The sequence below is a fragment of the Engystomops pustulosus genome, chromosome 6 (genome assembly GCF_040894005.1).
Source record: "Engystomops pustulosus chromosome 6, aEngPut4.maternal, whole genome shotgun sequence".
Classification (NCBI taxonomy): Eukaryota; Metazoa; Chordata; class Amphibia; order Anura; family Leptodactylidae; genus Engystomops; species Engystomops pustulosus.
Window position 1 is genome coordinate 29509225 of NC_092416.1, and position 19863 is coordinate 29529087.

The window sequence follows — 19863 nt, forward strand, 5'->3', positions numbered from 1 at the left end:
TTACTGTTTACATTAACGTTTATTACATTACGCAATGTGTTAATATCATGTTTACAATGTTAACAGTAATGTAATTAGGCAAATCACGTCTCCTCAGCTGTTGTTATGCGTTTCAAAACGCAAACAAAAATCAACGTGTGATCGTGGTCTAAGGGCGCGTTCACCCGTTCCTCTAGCGTTGCGTTCATTACCGGGTTCATAACCGATCATAACCCGGGTTCATAACCGCGTTCATAACCCAGGAAACGCATATGCGATCGGCTTGAGCTCCACCCCCTATGAATGCGCCGTTAGCAGAACATGTGAACGCGCCCTCAGGGTGTGTTCACACATTCAGTTTTTCAGATGCAATTTTTGATGTCCAATCCAGGAGTGGAGTGAAAAAGGAGGAGCAACGGCTTCTCTCAAATTATATGTTCTCACCCACTATGATCCACACCTGCTTTTGGCTTCAAAAACTGCATCTGAAAAACGGAACGTTTGACTGCAGCCGCAGGGGGCAGAGGGAATAGTAGGACATTCTGTATAGGCGATCAATAAAATAATGAACAGAATATATCATTATTAGGCGGAATAGGGTAATGACAGGTCATTGGTTTGCTATTGGGCAGAAGATTTCACTATTAAAATGTCAGGAGGAAAATCAGTGGTGTAATAATCTGCAATCCCTATGCTTGCGACCTGAACCAGATGGGGCAGAGCGATGCTCTGCAGGAGTGTCTTATTTCCATCTGCACGTGACGGGCTGTGTTGCGTTTGCTGGAGCGTATGACGCTGTATCCAAGCACAATTGATTCCGTTAATTGTAGCTAAGAGGTTGATTATTAACAGTCAGTGACCTCATTAGTGAATGTGCCGCACAGGGAGGAGGCTGATGGCGGCCCAGTTTTGGAAATGCTTACATTTTGTTTCAATCTCAGTCTCAAGCCCTTTCCTCTAGGTTATTCCTCTTTCCATACATCCTGACAAGCTGATACATCTAAGTAGTTACGGCGCCTTGTAACTAAAGTATTCAGCCCCCTTGAACTTTTCTACCTTTTGACACATTTCAGGCATAAAGATATAAAATTGTAAGTGGGACACAATTATGAAGTGGAACGAAATTTATTGGGTATTTAAAACTTTTATAAAAATAGTAAACTGAAAAGTGGGGCATGCAATATTATTCGGCCCACTTTACTTTCAGTGTAGCAAACTCACTCCAGAAGTTCAGTGGGGACGCTTTCACACGATGCATTGCGGTTTTTGAGCATCAGACCCTGCAAATCTACCAAGGATTTGGCTCCCTCCATCTTCCCATCAATTTTAACCTCTTCCCTGTCCCTGCTGAAGAAAAACCCAAACCATGATGCTTCCCACACCATGTGCGGCAGTGGGGATGCGGCCTCCAACGTGTGCGGCAGTGGGGATGGGGCTCCCGCCGTGTGCGACATTGGGGATGGGGCCCTCGCCTTGTGCGCCATTGGGGATGGGCCCCCAAAGTGTACGGCAGTGGGGATGGGGCTCCCACCGTGTGCGACGTTGGGGATGGGGCCCCCGACGTGTGCGACGTTGGGGATGGGGCCCCCGACGTGTGCGACGTTGGGGATGGGGCCCCCGACGTGTGCGACATTGGGGATGGGGCCCCCAAAGTGTGCGACAGTGGAGATGGGGCCCCCGACGTGTGCGACAGTGGGGATGGTGCTTTCAGAGGGATGAGCTGTGTTGCTATCGTTTGTCATTGTGGACAAAAAATTGGATTTTGTTTTCATCTGACTTCATCTGCATCTTCTTCCACATGTTTGGTGTCTCCCAGGCGGCAATATTACTTACTTCTTGCCTCTTCCATAGAGAGCAGATTTGTGCAGTGTACGACTGATCGGTGTCCTATGGAGAGACTCTCCCACCTCAGCTGTAGATCTCTGCAGTTCATCCAGAGGGATCAGGGGTCACATCTCTGATCAGTCTTCTCCTTGTTTTAGATAAAAGTTTAGAGGGACGGTCGGTTCAGGATCAATCTGGAAGAAAACCTGTTGGAGTCTGCAAAAGACCTGAGACTGGGATGGATATTTATCTTCCAACAAGACAATGATCTCAAACATAAAGCAAAATCTAAAATAACCCTATCCAGGTGTTAGAAAAGCCAAGTTACAGTCCAGACGTGAATCCAGTGGAGAATCTGTGGAAAGAGCTGAAAGAGCTCAGCGTTGAAGTCAAGCTCTCCTCACCTCAGAATGAAGGAGATCTGATTAATAATGTTTCTGGATGCAGGACCATCAATTACAGTGAAGAGGACATTCAAGGAGAGCTTGACTTCAGTGTAAAATTCTCCGCCTCCTTGACTTTATACAACCAAATTACATGTCATTGCAAAATTGATTTTCTGGCTGATGCCACCAGATGGGTCATGAGATAGACATGACTTAGAAGTTGCTTTTAAGGGGCCCAAATAAAATTGCATACCCCACTTCTTAGTTTATTATTTTTTACGAAAGCTTAAAATATCCAATTAATTTCGGTCCACTTCACAATTGTGTCCCACTTGTAGATTGTCTCTCTGTCCCTGAAATGGAAATAGTGGGCTCAGGATGAACATGGATATGTGAATATATAATCACCTGAGTCTGGTACCTAATAGATGAGGAGGGGGGGCGGGGGATCATGGATTCTGTATCATATACAATGTATTATTCAGATTTTTTTGCTTGCTTTTTCTAGTGGTCATTCTTAGTGGTGTGAGTTTTGTGCAAGAGAGTGTTGATTCCTATGATTGTGATGATCCCTATTCCAGAGGACAATAAGGATCATACTATGATACTGGATAAGACCTGTCCCTGAGTATGTTGATGAATCCAGTAGTGATGGATAATTATTTGTAGTAATGGTTCTTGTATAGGGCCCGGTCTAAGATTATGATGATGATTCCTTTGCCAGAAGCTGATAATGTCTGTATTGAGGATGATAATTTCTGTATTGAAGGATGATGATTCTTGTGATGTTGTGGAAATATAATCGCTGTCATGAAGGATGATGATGCTGCTACCTGTACCAAAGGATGATGATGGCTCGATGCTTTGACTTGCGGATTCAGCTGTAGATGCTGCACATGTTGTCGCCTCGGGGAACCATCGGGTGCAGATGCCAACGATGCACAAGTTACATAATGTGCGCTGGTGCTGCAGCTGCCGCTCCTCCAGTGTGACAGGCAGGTGACCTCCTTGTGAGGACGCAGCCTTCGCTGTGTGACATGATTCAATATCCCTCCTCCCTTATCTGTATTCTGTCACATTATTATAAGGTCTGCTTCACATCAAGTGTTCATTTAGTGTGTAGAGGAAAAGTGTCTCCTTCTGGAACTGTGGTCCCATCTGGCTCAGAAGTCCTACACCAACTAATAAGCTAGCGCAACATCGATGGGGCATGGGTTATAGGTTACTTACTAGATTTGTATCACAAATGCTGACATCTGTCTATTTTTTGGGGGATTTGTGTCAATATACCCAAGGTATTGAGGGTCAACTGACATGCATCTTTTACGCCGATCCGGAATGTCCAACGAGGTTTCGGTGCTTCCGTGATTCACTAAGATCGTGCGTCCAACTTCCTGCATGTGTCGCTTCCCCCGCTGAGGTCCGCCGGAGTTCACCTTCTTCTTCAGCATGTGAGTGCTGATCTTGTGACACAATTTAATTTTTAAATTCTGCGGTTTGTCTGAAATAGTGGGGTTGTCCGATGGCCACGCCCCCCGATTTGTGTCGCATGCAAGCCGGCGCCAATGTGCCACAATACGATCACGTGCGCCAAAAACCCCTGTGCAATTCAGCGAAAAATGAAAAAATACGGGAAATGCGTCCGACGGACACTTAGTAAATGTGCCCCTGTATGTTTTAGGAGTGTACTGCTCCTTCCCTCCGCTAAAAAAGTGAAGAATGGAGATTTAATGTATCAGTTCAAAATCCCATTGACATCAATGTATATGTCATCCATTATGGTCAGTTTTATCATGGATCCGTTATCCATGCTTTTTTTCAAATGGAGGAAAAGTACTGCAGCCTCCGTCATTTTTTCAGTCGAAAAAACGCATGGATAACGGATCTCTGCCTAAACGGAACATTGCGGATAACATAAAATTTACGTTTATGTCAATGGGATTTTTAAGAGATACGTTAAAGCTCCGTTAAACCTTTGTTCTTTACTTTTTCAATGGAGGGAAGGAGTTGTGAAATGAGCCTACACAAAAATATCTATAATATAATATAAAAAAAGCTGTTTAAACAAATATATAAAGTATAAAAAAAAAATTGCACATACCCCAGAATAGTACCAATGAAATCACAACTGTCCAAAAAAAAAAAAAAAAAACAAGCCTTCAATTAAATCTGTTGGAAAATGAAAAAGTTGTGACATACAGTAGATGGTGATGCCAAAAAGTTTTTTTTTTATTGTGTGAATGGCATAAAATGTATGGAAATTAATGCCAGAATCAGATTTTTTGTCATCCTCCAGAATTCATTACGAAAATAATTAGTGAACACATTAAATAATACAGCTTATATCGCAAAAGTCACGCCCTCTGTGTTCTAAGGACCAATACTATCTGCACCTTGTAGAGGTTAAAGAAGCTCAAAGCTGGATCTGCCCTTATACAAAAGTGAAGCTGTAATTCAGGTCCTGTGTTATGGCTGATTTGGGATGGGCGCCCTTCTACCTCCTGCTGCAGCCTCCACGCCTAACACTGAACAGATGGAAAGAACGCGGCCCCTGGGAGCAGCGCCATGATCTGTGCAAATTGTGTTTGTTTTCTACTTTGGATCTTTGGAGTTTGGCTGATCCTAGAAATAAACAAGGATTTAGTGGCCGCCTACAGCTGTAAGGATACTGTGCTGGATGATTTGTCACCGTTTATTCCTAAAGTATAATAAATGAAGAGCTGTCATAGTCATATTTTGATGGGGACAAGCAGCTTATAGGTGAATCCCAATAAAAGGTTCTCAGAGTTTGGACAACCCTCATCACTACTATACATATTACCCCCTCGCCTTCCGCTCACTACTATACATATTACCCCCTCGCCTTCCGCTCACTACTATACATATTACCCCCTCGCCTTCCGCTCACTACTATATATATTATCCCCTCGCCTTACGCTCACTACTATACATATTATCCCCTCGCCTTCCGCTCACTACTATACATATTACTCCCTCGCCTTACGCTCACTACTATACATATTACCCCCTCGCCTTCCGTTCACTACTATACATATTACTCCCTCGCCTTCCGCTCACTACTATACATATTATCCCCTCGCCTTCCGTTCACTACTATACATATTACTCCCTCGCCTTCCGCTCACTACTATACATATTATCCCCTCGCCTTCCGCTCACTACTATACATATTACCCCCTCGCCTTCCGTTCACTACCATACATATTATCCCCTCGCCTTCCGCTCACTACTATACATATTATCCCCTCGCCTTACGCTCACTACTATACATATTATCCCCTCGCCTTCCGCTCACTACTAAACATATTATCCCCTCGCCTTCCGCTCACTACTATACATATTACTCCCTCGCCTTCCGCTCACTACTATACATATTACTCCCTCGCCTTCCGCTCACTACTATACATATTACTCCCTCGCCTTCCGCTCACTACTATACATATTATCCCCTTGCCTTCCGCTCACTACTATACATATTACCCCCTCGCCTTCCGCTCACTACTATACATATTATCCCTCGCCTTCCGTTCACTACTATACATATTACTCCCTCGCCTTCAGCTCACTACTATACATATTATCCCCTCGCCTTCCGCTCACTACTATACATATTACCCCCTCGCCTTCTGCTCACTACTATACATATAATCCCCTCGCCTTCCGCTCACTACTATATATATTATTCCCTCGCCTTCCGCTCACTACTATATATATTATCCCCTCGCCTTCCGCTCACTACTATATATATTATCCCCTCGCCTTCCGCTCACTACTATACATATAATCCCCTCGCCTTCCGCTCACTACTATATATATTATCCCCTCGCCTTCCGCTCACTACTATATATATTATCCCCTCGCCTTCCGCTCACTACTATATATATTATCCCCTCGCCTTCCGCTCACTACTATATATATTATCCCCTCGCCTTCCGCTCACTACTATATATATTACTCCCTCGCCTTCCGCTCACTGCTATACATATTACTCCCTCGCCTTCCGCTCACTACTATACATATTATCTTCTCGCCTTCCGCTCACTACTATACATATTACCCCCTCGCCTTCAGCTCACTACTATACATATTACCCCCTCGCCTTCCGCTCACTACTATACATATTACTCCCTCGCCTTCAGCTCACTACTATACATATTACTCCCTCGCCTTCCGCTCACTACTATACATATTATCCCCTTGCCTTCCGCTCACTACTATACATATTATCCCCTCGCCTTCCGCTCACTACTATACATATTACCCCTTTGCCTTACACTCACTACTATACATATTACCCCCTCGCCTTCCACTCACTACTATACATATTACTCCCTCGCCTTCTGCTCACTACTATACATATTACTCCCTCGCCTTCAGCTCACTACTATTCATATTATCCCCTCGCCTTCCGCTCACTACTATATATATTATCCCCTCGCCTTCCGCTCACTACTATACATATTACTCCCTCGCCTTCCGCTCACTACTATACATATTACTCCCTCGCCTTCAGCTCACTACTATACATATTACCCCTTTGCCTTACACTCACTACTATACATATTACCCCCTCGCCTTCCACTCACTACTATACATATTACTCCCTCGCCTTCTGCTCACTACTATACATATTACTCCCTCGCCTTCAGCTCACTACTATACATATTATCACCTCGCCTTCCGCTCACTACTATACATATTACTCCCTCGCCTTCCGCTCACTACTATATATATTATCCCCTCGCCTTCCGCTCACTACTATACATATTACCCCTTTGCCTTCCACTCACTACTATACATATTACCCCCTCGCCTTCCACTCACTACTATACATATTACTCCCTCGCCTTCAGCTCACTACTATACATATTATCCCCTCGCCTTCCGCTCACTACTATATATATTATCCCCTTGCCTTCCGCTCACTACTATACATATTACCCCTTTGCCTTCCACTCACTACTATATATATTATCCCCTCGCCTTCCGCTCACTACTATACATATTACCCCCTCGCCTTCCGCTCACTACTATACATATTATCCCCTCGCCTTACGCTCACTACTATACATATTACCCCCTCGCCTTCCGCTCACTACTATATATATTATCCCCTCGCCTTCCGCTCACTTCTATACATATTACCCCCTCGCCTTCCGCTCACTACTATACATATTATCCCCTCGCCTTCCGCTCACTACTATACATATTACCCCCTCGCCTTCCACTCACTACTATACATATTACCCCCTCGTCTTCCGTTCGCTACTATACATATTACCCCCTCGCCTTCCGCTCACTACTATACATATTACCCCCTCGCCTTCCGCTCACTTCTAAACATATTACCCCCTCGCCTTCCGCTCACTACTATACATATTATCCCCTCGACTTCCGCTCACTACTATACATATTATCACCTCGTCTTCCGCTCACTACTATACATATTACCCCCTCGCCTTCCGCTCACTACTATACATATTACCCCCTCGCCTTCCGCTCACTACTATACATATTATCCCCTCGCCTTCCGCTCACTACTATACATATTACCCCCTTGCCTTCCACTCACTACTATACATATTACCCCCTTGCCTTCCACTCACTACTATACATATTATCCCCTCGCCTTCCGCTCACTACTATACATATTACCCCCTCGCCTTCCACTCATTATTATATATATTATCCCCTCATCCTAAAAAAAAAAATCGGAAGAAGTTAAGGGTTCTCCTAAGTTTAATTGTAAAAGGGAACCCCTTCCCCTTCCCAGATTGGGAGATCAGACCCTCTGATATTCACAACAATTGGGTCCAGTTCCAGTTCTCAGTAATTGATGGAGCGGCAGGTTGAGTTTGTGTCCTGCTGGTTCATTCAATGCTACAGGCGCAAATTCTCACTTTCAATGTGACCCAAAATCTTTAAAATAGCATTTAAAAAAAACTAAAGTCATTAAGAAAAGTAAAAGTAAAATAATAACATGGAATAAAAATAGAACTAGCCAATCACATAGTAGTGCAGGGCGGACATCATTTAAACGGTTAACCCTGTATATACTTCTGCTGTCCTAGGAGGATTTCCCTGGCCTTTTCTTACTTGTGTTTTACTGCACAAGCCATAGCCCAGAAACAGCTTAAAAAACATAAAATTTGTTATTAGATGTGAATCTAATTGTGGGTTGACCTTTAGAGGGCGCTATACAGGAGATAGCCTTGTAGTCAGACAGATTTGAGGCGATTTTGCAGAAAAAAATTGGCATTTTAACAGACTATTTATACCCACTATGTGAATAATTTGGTTTCTCTGATGCACTGGGATAATTACCATGTGATGTGACAAAAGAGGCATAATACAAAGTGATGTCACAGTACAGGGGGAATACACACAGTGATGTCACAGCACAGGGATAATACACACAGTGATGTCACAGCACAGGGATAATACACACAGCGATGTCACAGTACAGAGGTAATACACACAGTGATGTCACAGTACAGGGATAATACACACAGTGATGTCACAGCACAGGGATAATACACACAGTGATGTCACAGTACAGGGATAATACACACAGTGATGTCACAGTACAGGGATAATACACACAGTGATGTCACAGTACAGGGATAATACACACAGTGATGTCACAGCACAGAGATAATACACACAGTGATGTCACAGCACAGGGATAATACACACAGTGATGTCACAGCACAGGGATAATACACACAGTGATGTCACAGTACAGGGATAATACACACAGTGATGTCACAGCACAGGGATAATACACACAGTGATGTCACAGCACAGGGATAATACACACAGTGATGTCACAGTACAGGGATAATACACACAGTGATGTCACAGTACAGGGATAATACACACAGTGATGTCACAGTACAGAGATAATACACACAGTGATGTCACAGAATAAGGAATAATACACACAGTGAAGTCACAGTACAGAGATAATACACACAGTGATGTCACAGTACAGGGATAATACACACAGTGATGTCACATTACAGGGATAATACACACAGTGATGTCACATTACAGGGATAATACACAGTGATGTCACAGTACAGGGATAATACACACAGTGATATCACAGTACAGGGATAATACACACAGTGATATCACAGTACAGGGATAATACACACAGTGATGTCACAATGCAGGGATAATACACACAGAGATGTCACAGTACAGGGAGGATACACACAGAGATGTCACAGTACAGGGAGGATACACACAGTGATGTCACAGTACAGGGATAATACACACAGTGATGTCACAGTACAGGGATAATACACACAGTGATGTCACAGTACAGAGATAATACACACGGTGATGTCACAGTACAGGGAGAATATACACAGTGATGTCACAGTACAGAGATAATACACACAGTGATGTCACAGTACATGGATAATACACACAGTGATGTCACAGTACAGGGATAATACACACAGTGATATCACAGTACAGGGAGAATACACACAGTGATGTCACAGTACAGGGAGGATACACACAGTGATGTCACAGTACAGAGATAATACACACAGTGATATCACAGTACATAGATAATACACACAGTGATGTCACAGTACAGGGATAATACACACACTGATGTCACAGTACAGGGATAATACACACAGTGATGTCACAGTACAGGGATAATACACACAGTGATGTCACAGTACAGGGATAATACACAGTGATATCACAGTACAGAGATAATACACACGGTGATGTCACAGTACAGGGATAATACACACAGTGATATCACAGAATAAATAATGACATCATACACTGGTATAATGCACACATGATGTCATATCCCTAAAGATGTAGAAAACCATTGTGTAAATAGTAAAGGGAGAATAAACCCAAACATTTTTTCATGCCTCTTTCCATCCCCATCGCACATTTTTTGTAACTCCCATGACGATGACGATGATGATGATGATGTAGCTGCTGGAGCGTGGGCACATATTGGCAGCTATAGGGGGCTCTGACAGTCACCTGTACATTTGCTGTGGCACTATGATTGGGAGGTGGAGGGTTAACCGCCACTAAGCGACAGATGTTGTTTACTTTCATTGAGGTGAACGCCATGCGGCGAGTGCGACTTTTATTCTCTGTGCCCAGGAAGGTGCCAGCTGTGCCCAGTGTGTTGTGTGCGGTGGATCAGATGATGGAGCTTCCAGTTGAGCCAAACTCTTTAGTTAAAAAACAGAAAATTCCTCCATCCGTCTGTCTATCCTTCTGCAAATCAGTGAGATAATTAAGAGCTGAGGTTTTGTTACAGTTGTATCACAATTGGTCAGCAGCATGAAAGGCTGCAATGCGCTGAATGCTTGTTGTAATGTATCAGTGGATGTGAAATGTATCCGTTTGGAATACAGACTTTTTACCTTACAGAAGGTTTCTTAGACTGGGTGCACTGTAACAAACCCTCAGCTTTAACAGGTATGTAAACAATAGCCCGTATTCTGTCATTACAGGGATTTGCCACCAGAGGCCGCTACATGTCAGAGGTTTCAATGAACATTTCAATCTTAGGTTTCATGATGGGGGAGACATTGGGGCTCATTTACTTACCCGGTCCCGTTGCGATCCCGTGGCGCGTTCTCTGACGTGGATTCGGGTTCTGCCGGCATTCATTAAGGTCGTGTGTCCGATATCCAGCAGGTGTCAATGCTGCGCCGAGGTCCGCCGGAGTTCACCTTCTTCTTCCCGGTGCATGTGAGTGCTGATCTTGCGACACATTTCGTTTTTTAAATTCCATGGTTCTTCTGAATCCGCCGGGTTGTCCAACGGCCACGTCCCCCGATTTCTATCGCGTGCGCCAAAATCCCGGCGGAATTCGACGCAAAATGGAAAAATTTGGTAAACCCGATGAAAGTGCGTCCGCAGAGCCCTTAGTAAATGTGCTCCATTGGGGCTCATTTACTAAGGGACCCAATCGCGCATTTTCGTTGGGTTTCCCGACCAGTTCCGATTTGTGCCGAATTGCCCCGGGATTTTGGCGTCGCGATCGGACTTTGGCACATTTGCACCGGCTTTCACACGACGGACAACCCGATGGATTCGGAAAAACTGCGGAATTTAAAAAAACAATTGTGTCGCAAGACCAGCACTTACATGCACCGGAAAGAAGAAGGTGAACTCCGGCGGACCTCGGCGCAGAAGCTACACCTGCTGGATATCGGGCGCACGACCTTAGTGAATCCCGGCAGACCTGAATCCTCGTCAGACAACGTGTTGCTGGATCACGACTGGACCGGGTAAGTAAATGTGCCCCATTATACTCGAAATAGAGCCTCAGATGCTGGGAGTTGTGGTACTTATGGAGCCCATAGTAGCAAGATGGACACTTTTCTATTTCTGCTTGGCGTCTGTGTCAGTCTTTACTGTAGTTCTCGCATTCAGTTTATGAACAAGCAAGGCTCATCCCAAAGGGGAATTTCAGTAGGAATTAATGACTATAAATACAAGGAGTCCACGATATAAAATAACCCTTTAGTTATCGCCAGTAACAATGCGGTGTCTGTGATATGGGGTGTAGGGGGGTGTCTGTTAGCGCCTCCCCTCGGATCCCCAGCGCTGAGCTCTATAGACTTGTGTTCTTGGGGATTGTGGATTTGTCTAGAGTGAGATGAAGCTTGTGAGCTGACAATGGGGTCATTCAGTCGCCCATCTCCCCCTCAACTGCGCGGAATCAGCCCCCAGAGTAAGAGACACAGAGAGATTGTAATGACACAAAATTCCAAGACTGTGTTCACACTGCCCCCTCTATGCCATCATCCCTGTGTGGGCACGGTCATATGTGTCTGATATTTATACATTACTATACATAGGAAGGAGGAGAAGGGGTTAAAGGCCCTGGAAACCCACCGCTAGCCCTTCTCTGTCAAGCTTTTGCTCCCTGTTATCAGCCGTTTCAGGCTAACACTAAAACGGATTAATAAAATCTATTGCTCTCTGTTATCAGCCCATGTTCAAATCTGCAGCAGAGGCTACATCCAACATTTCAGATGCTCTGCCGATGCCATGTGTGAACAGAGCCTGAATAATAATCTGTGCTGGTGCGAATTTGGGGAGCAGCACCCTTGTCCCCCCCCCCCTTGTAGGGCGCAAAAGGAAGACAACTAGGGGGGGAGGTCCCAGCTGTCAGTGATGAGCACAGTCCTGGGGAAGAGACTTCTGTCACTCTGCACAGCGCCACCAAGTACCACCATGAACCACAGGAAGAGGAGCTTCACGTTTGGGGGTTACACAGGGTAAGTGCTATAGAGACCCCCGACCACGGCGAAGACTTTAACTCTGCAGTGACCACAAGCGAAAAAGAAACTCCAGGATAACATGGAAATATCCAGCTTTTCACCCTAATGACCTCCTCAGACATCTGCAGAACATTGCTCCCCAGACAATGACACCACTGACCTCCCGAAAGATCTGCAGAACGTTGCTCCTTTTGCCTCCTGATATATTCCTGCAGACGCACAGCAAATCCGCAAAACACTTCTCTATTCTTTCTACCTACTAACAGATGCGTAGAGGTATATTCTGCAGATTATTACTCCCTAGACATCGGCAGAACATTTCTCTGCACCTCCTGACAGATACGGATATTTAGCAGATTTTTCCACCTCCCCCTTTACAATATGAAAGATTATAACACCGCTGACCTGTCTAGAAGACTGCAGAGCGTTGCTCTTCTCTGGTTAACCCTGTGTGGAGAGAGGAAGAAGGATTTACACATAACAGGTTATTACTACACCCTGAGCTTGTGAAAGAGACGAGAGGAAAACACGAGATGTGGATTTCCCATAATCCTCTGGTAGTGACCCCAGACTACCTGGGTAAGGTTCCTGTGACTTTGACCTCACCCCTTCTCCGGCTCTCAACTCTTTAGGTTTCAGGGAACGTCTTGGAGACTGCTGCACCTGAAATCTCTCGCTTTTATCCCATCTTAATCTTCCGCCAGCGCTCATTAGCGACAAATCTTTCCAGACTAATGCAGTTAATTAACCCCGGGGTGACAACACAATTACCGGAGACCCTTTGGGGACATCTGGGGACTGCGTTCTTATCCGCCTACGCAAGACATAATAACAATATTATTCGGATAGTTCCAATGGACACAGTAAAATCCGGTTAAATCAGGGAATTCTTATTTCAGCAATCTCCCACCCAGCTTTTTCAGCTTCCGTAATTTTGCAGCAATGAGGTATTGCTAACTAATTCAGGGCTGTGGGAAAGCTGGGTAAGCGTGCTGATACTTTTGCTGCCCATCGCTGCGGTCATCATATCTATTTACTCGATGGTGAGGGGGGAGCGAATATATTCATTGTCCAGATTACAAGGATTAGCAGCGAGCCGGCCGTCTTATAAACGGGCGCAGTCCTCCATGGATGTGGCATCTAATGATGAGCGCGGTGGCAGACTGGGCTTAACTCTCCTCATATCAAGGCAGGGCTTAGAAAAGTAGGGCAGAAGCGGTGTGGGCACTACGGGGTATTCATTCCTCCAGCTCCCTGACATCATTACACCACTGTCAGTCCTGTGCCCCGGGCGCCTCCAGCTGATTTATGCTGTGCCATTAAAATCCTTGCCGTTTCCAGCATAGGAGACATGCCAGGGTGGCGGAACTGCAAAGACGTGAGTCTGGGGGGGGTAAACGGGTGGGAGAGGGCAGAGGCGACTTCTAGGTAAAGATTAGTCAGTGTAAAATAAGTTCTGATATTTTCTTACAGACCTCTTGTCAATTTTCTTCACCGTTTTCAGGATCTCCGCTTGCTGTCAGTGACTGGAAACAGAAAAAATCCCTAGTACTTCTCACATCAGTCAACAACAGCAGCACAAGTCTCTTTCCTGTCCTAAAGACTTGTTACAATGTATCAGTTTGGAGGCAGACTGCATACAATGTAACATAACCTCAGCCGTGAGAAGGACCAATCACTACTACTTTCCAATAATGTTTCCAATAACTGACAACAAGCGGTGATCTCGGAAACGGTGATGCCTTTAAAGGAAAACTTTTTATTAGAAGCTGCAATGATGATAGGCAGTAATGGATAAGCGTCATTGCGACATATTTTACAATCGTTCTATGTTATGTCCTCATGAGATGCTCTACCTCTGTGTTACGTTTTAGAATGCGCCCATCTCCTAGTCATCCAAATTGTGTTCTAATGTGCGATATAGTTCTCCTTCCCATATGTCTATTGCTGATCATAGTAAGTTATATAGAAATGAGCTTTGGGTTCAACCTTCCAACAACTTGGCCCCAAACTACATCTGAATCCCCCAACACTGACTGCATGAGGGATCAGCCCGAGATTGTCCGTCATGGCTACTCGACCCTATACCACCTGGTATCCGTATATCATATCCGTGCTTTCTCAGCAGAATTATCAAGGATTCATAATCATATATTTGGGAGGGGGTTCTTGGGCTGACCCAGCAATACAGAACCCCTGCTTCACAGATGACATAATACAAGTCCTAAGTAATGATCTTACTGGAGAGATTGTGCAGGTGGAGCAGAAAGACTTGTTTCATTTTGACTTAATCCTTTGAGGCTCATAGTGGTCTAATAGCGATTGTATTACTGGTGCATTGAGGCTGCACATGGTTACCTCAGTGATCCCTCATTACAATGTCACTAATCCGCTTGTGCACTACAGATCTGCATACACACCACCATCTACCAGAAACCAAATAAGCATAATAATCACTGGATACTTCATCCAATAAGATCACTATAGCCAGAAATATACGTATTCTACAATTTTTGCTAATTGATTCACCAAGAAAAACTGGTGATGAGTATTCGACCCGCGGTGATGAGCATTCGGCCCCCGGTGATGAGCATTCGGCCCCCGGTGATGAGCATTCGGCCCCCAGGTGATGAGCATTCGGCCCCCGGTGATGAGCATTCGGCCCCCAGGTGATGAGCATTCGGCCCCCAGGTGATGAGCATTCGGCCCCCGGTGATGAGCATTTGGCCCCCCGATGATGAGCATTCGGCCCCCGGTGATGAGCATTCGGCCCCCGGTGATGAGTATTCGGCCCCCGGTAATGAGCATTCGGTCCCCGGTGATGAGCATTCGGCCCCCGGTGATGAGCATTTGGCCCCCGATAATGAGCATTCGGCCCCCGATAATGAGCATTCGGCCCCCGATAATGAGCATTCGGCCCCCGGTGATGAGTATTTGGCCCCCGGTAATGAGCATTCAGCCCCCCGGTTATGAGCATTTGGCCCCATGGTGATAAGTAAGTAAGCTTTGGTGCTGGTACAGCCAGGAATCTTCTTGGGAAGATCCTACAAGTTTCTCACCTCTGGATTTGGGGATCCTCTGCCTCTTCCTTGCAGATCCTCTCCAGTTCCCTCAGGTTGGATGGGAACGCTGGTTGAGGCCATTTTCAAGTCTCTTCGGAGATGTTCAATTGGGTTTAGGTCCGAGCTCTGGCTGGGCCAGTCAGGAATGGCCACAGAGATGTCCTGAAGCCTCTGCTGTGTTATTTTAGCTGTGTACTTAGGGTCATTGTCTTGTTGGAAGGTTCTGCCCAGTCAGAAGTCCAGAGCATTTGGAAGAAGTTTTCATCCAGGATATCTCTGTACTTGTCCGCATTCATCTTTCCTTCCATTACTGGGACTGTATTTGGCAGCTGATGAGCGGCGCCTTGTTTTCTCCACCACTTATAATTAACACCAAAAAGGTCAATCTTTGTCTCATCAGAGAATCTTATTCCTCATAGTCTGGGATCCTTCATGTGTTTTGCACACTGGATGCGGCTTTCATATGTCTTGCAAAGAGGAGAGTGATAGGTGACTCCCATCTCCCTACTGCATCTCTGGAGCTCAGCCATAGGGATCTTGGGGCTCATCTTTACCTCTCTCACCAAAGCTTTTTTCCCAGCCAGCATAGATAGGCTGGACAGCAAGGTCAAGGAAGAGTTGTGGTTGACCCATACTTGCACTGTGATATCTTATATAGACATGGGTGTGCCTTTCCTAATCAAGTTCAATCAGTTTAATTAAAAACAACTGAAGGAGTAGAACCAGCCTAGGCATAAGTTGTTTGGGACTACAAAGATGATATAGGGCAATAGTGGCGAACCTATGGCACGGGTGCCAGAGGCGGCACCCGGAGCCCTTTCTGTGGGCACCCGGGCCATCGCCCCAGCACACCAGAAAGGACTCAAAGAATCTTCCCGCAGTTCCAAGCAACTTAAAAGATGCTGCTTTCAGTGATATTTTGATACTGACTTCACTACTTGGGACTGTAGGAAGAGGGAGAATTAGACAGGGTCGAATTGTTTTTGGAGGATCTCCTTGTGGCCCCACGATTCTCTGTGAACAGAGGGAAACTGGAAAGAAGCTAAAATGATGAAAATTTTCCATCTTTCTACTGTGTTACTGTCCTCAGGAGGGCAATATGATTGAAAGTTGTTGGACAGGGAACAATAAGTTACTGCTTTAATTTTTGATTGGCACCTCGAAATAAATAAGCAGGGTTTTGGGTTGCAGTTTGGGCACTCGGCCTCTAAAAGGTTCGCCATCACTGATATAGGGGATTTTATGAGGTTCAATTAATGATAATATATCTTATATACTTGAATAATTGCTACACTATTAAGATATATTTGATCTATTATGGCTTTTTGTATGTAATTGTATGTGTATGTTATATACCATTTGCTTTAAATGAGAGTAATAATTAAAGCGGTATACTTTTTATTATACATTAGAATAGCTGTTACTGTAGTATAAAGGGAAGATCTTGTATCACAATGTTATTTTACATTATCCTATTCTATGCAATACACTGTTGTCACATGTCTTGCAACACAATTCTAAATGTTAAATCCTGCACGTTGTCTGAATCCGTCGGGTTGTCTGGCGGCCACGGCCCCCAATTTGTGTTGCTTGCAAGCCGGGGGCGATACGCCAAAATCCGATCGCATGCGTCAAAATCCCGGGGCAATTTCGGCGCAAAACGGAAACCCGACGAAAATGCGCTCCGCGGACCCTTAGTAAATGAGCCCCCATTGTGCTGTGTATGGAGGGGGAACGGCGTACACTGTCCATGCAGTTTAGTATTTGTAACCTAAACTGATCTCTCTCCCTCCTCTTCCTCACAGGCTGGATCAGTCAACCTTCTCCCACAGACGCCTTCGGTGAGTCACCTAATCGCTGCCATTATTATCACTCTTGTGTTTTATATTGTTATGTTAAAAAGCTGCAACCGTTATATAACACAGAGCATAAAAGGTTATAATTTCTGAGCAAAACTGCATCATATATTATATGTGGATAAGCGTTGGTGGAAGAACATGGCGAGCTGGGCCGTTCTGTATCACACGGGACGGGTTTAGATACATGGCTCTGCAAACAGTCTTGCAATTCAGAATTCAATGCAGAGGCTCAGCAGAAAGTATCACACATGATAGGCTTACATACAGCAGCTCAGCAGACAGTATTATATATGACAGGATTAACCACAATAGAATAGGTCTTATGGTTGTTACAGGGGATTTCTGGTCCCTGGGCCATTTTTGATACCAATGACCTATCAAAAAGGTCAACAATTATTAAAACACTGACCCTGGCTAGCCTACCACCGCTGACCATGCAATGTTTGTCAGAACACAATCTAATGTGGACTCCAATGTACTGAAACTGATCCTCAGAACACGCCGATTGTTTTATGTTACCCTCCGGTATCAACGGGCTAATAATCACACAGGGAAAACACTAACAGTAAAGGAGTCGTTGTCTCTAAGTGGCCATTCAATGTAGCTTTTATATTAGATTCATTTCATTTATGTCAATTATTCATTAAATTTGGGCTTGTCTTTGGTGTCCCATGGGTGGCCCTATGGCTGCAAGAAGATATCTCTTCATATACACTGCTCAAAGAAAATAAAGGGGAACACTCAAAGAAAAAAACTACATCTGAATGAATGGCATATTGAGTACTTTGTTCACTGAGGTCCAATGAAGGCTAATGCTTCATTCAACATTCAAAATTGACCAAAACATCAGCCAGAATGCATTGGTACCGAGAAGCGGTATGTGGTCCCCACCTACAGAACCACTCCTATAGTCAGTGTGTCTTGTTACTTTCCTGTGAAATTGATTGTCAATCAGTGTTGCTTCCTAAGTGGACAGTTTGATTTCACAGAAGTTTGATTTACTTAGAATGATATTAAGTGTTGTTTATAAAGTTAGGGTAGCATGCAGGCTTAGTGGTTGGCACTACAGCCTTGCAGTGATGGGGACCTGGGTCAACATCTGCAAAGAGTTTGTGTGGGTTTCCTCCGGGTCCTCCGGTTTCCTCCCACACTCCAAAACATACTGGTAGGTTGATTAGATTGTGAGCCCCATTGGGGACAGGGATTGATTTGGCAAGCTCTGTGCAGCGCTACGTAATCTGTGTGCACTATATAAATAAAGGATTTATTATAAGTGTTCCCTTTATTTTTTCGAGCAGTGCACATTTCCTCTACAAGACAGGTTTTTAGTCACTGAGACGCCAAAGTCCAGCAAAAGGCAATAAAAAGAGGTTCGAAGACTATGGATTCATGATCTTAGATAAGGACATCATCAATGAACCAGGCCCATGTCATAGAATTGGGGTAGATAAGGTTGAAAAAAAGAAATCGAATGTGTTTAGTAGTTCATGGGAAAGCCAAAATACCCTGCATTGGCTGATGCCAGTGGGGAAAGTTTCCTTCCTAACTCCAGTATGGCAGTCAGAACAGCTCCCTGGATCAACTTCAACTATTAACAAAATGTTTTGTTGATATAACCTTTTATATATTTGCTTTCTAAAAACGCTTCCAGGCCTTGAACATGAACAAAGTATCAACCATAATAAATGAAACAGTAAGACCATAATGGTGGTCCAGTAAGGATTTATTCTAGAGATCTCAGACCCACAGAGCATATATGTATGTATACCCAACGCATATAACAATTGCTTCTTTCAGACTAATATATGTGGAATCCTTGAGAGCTTCTGAGTTAAGATAGTTGTCAGAAAAAACCTTATCCAATGTTTCTTAAATGTCTCCCACCACAATGACTTAGTGTCACAAACACCCAGGATATCTGTGCCCAGAGGTCGCATTAACGCCTGTGCATCATCTCTCTCCCTCCTCTTCCTCTCAGGATGGATCAGTCCACCAGTCTGTCTGGTCTGTAGGTTATAGTTTCTGAGGAGACTAAAAAAAGGTTGTGCAGCCCTTGTTTAATGAAAAATGACTATAATTGCCTAAATAGCCAACTAATAACACTTAACGTATTTTTCGGACCATAAGGCGCACAAAAAATCCTTTGATTTTCTCAGAAATCAAAGGTGCGCCTTATAGTCCAGTGCGCCTTATACATGAACCGTACTTACAGACAACAGTTGCCTTGAACTGTGCACAGGTCTGCCCCCTGCTGGTCATTCATCCTTATAATCCGGTGCACCTTATAAATGAACCTAGACTTTTTAGCAGGTATTCATTGATGGTGCCCCTTATAATCCGGTGCGCCTTGTAGTCCAAAAAATATGGTATATATGAGTTATTTATTTAAATTACTCTAAATTTCATACTCCTCCTATGCTAAAAATACTCCTGAAAAATGGTA

At 44.4% G+C, this 19863-nt stretch overlaps 2 protein-coding genes across 6 annotated transcripts in view; one reads left to right on the forward strand and one right to left on the reverse strand.

The window, feature by feature from the left end:
- The window catches only part of LOC140134770 (alkaline phosphatase-like), a 47238-nt gene that overhangs the window by 26411 nt on the left and 964 nt on the right, over nucleotides 1–19863 (reverse strand). The window lies entirely within an intron of this gene.
- RAP1GAP (RAP1 GTPase activating protein) overlaps nucleotides 1–19863 on the forward strand; it is an 86090-nt gene that overhangs the window by 2275 nt on the left and 63952 nt on the right. For 3 of the 5 annotated variants that reach the window (XM_072155374.1, XM_072155370.1, XM_072155367.1), the window contains exon 2: nucleotides 17367–17402. Coding sequence is in view for 1 of the 5 variants with exons in the window: in XM_072155365.1 (XP_072011466.1) it covers nucleotides 13851–13877; nucleotides 17367–17402 (63 nt within the window). In the remaining 4 variants the exon portion in view is untranslated. Of the gene's footprint in view, nucleotides 1–13759; nucleotides 13878–17366; nucleotides 17403–19863 lie in introns of those variants that run through there. The other 2 variants (XM_072155365.1, XM_072155369.1) reach the window with 2 other exon arrangements.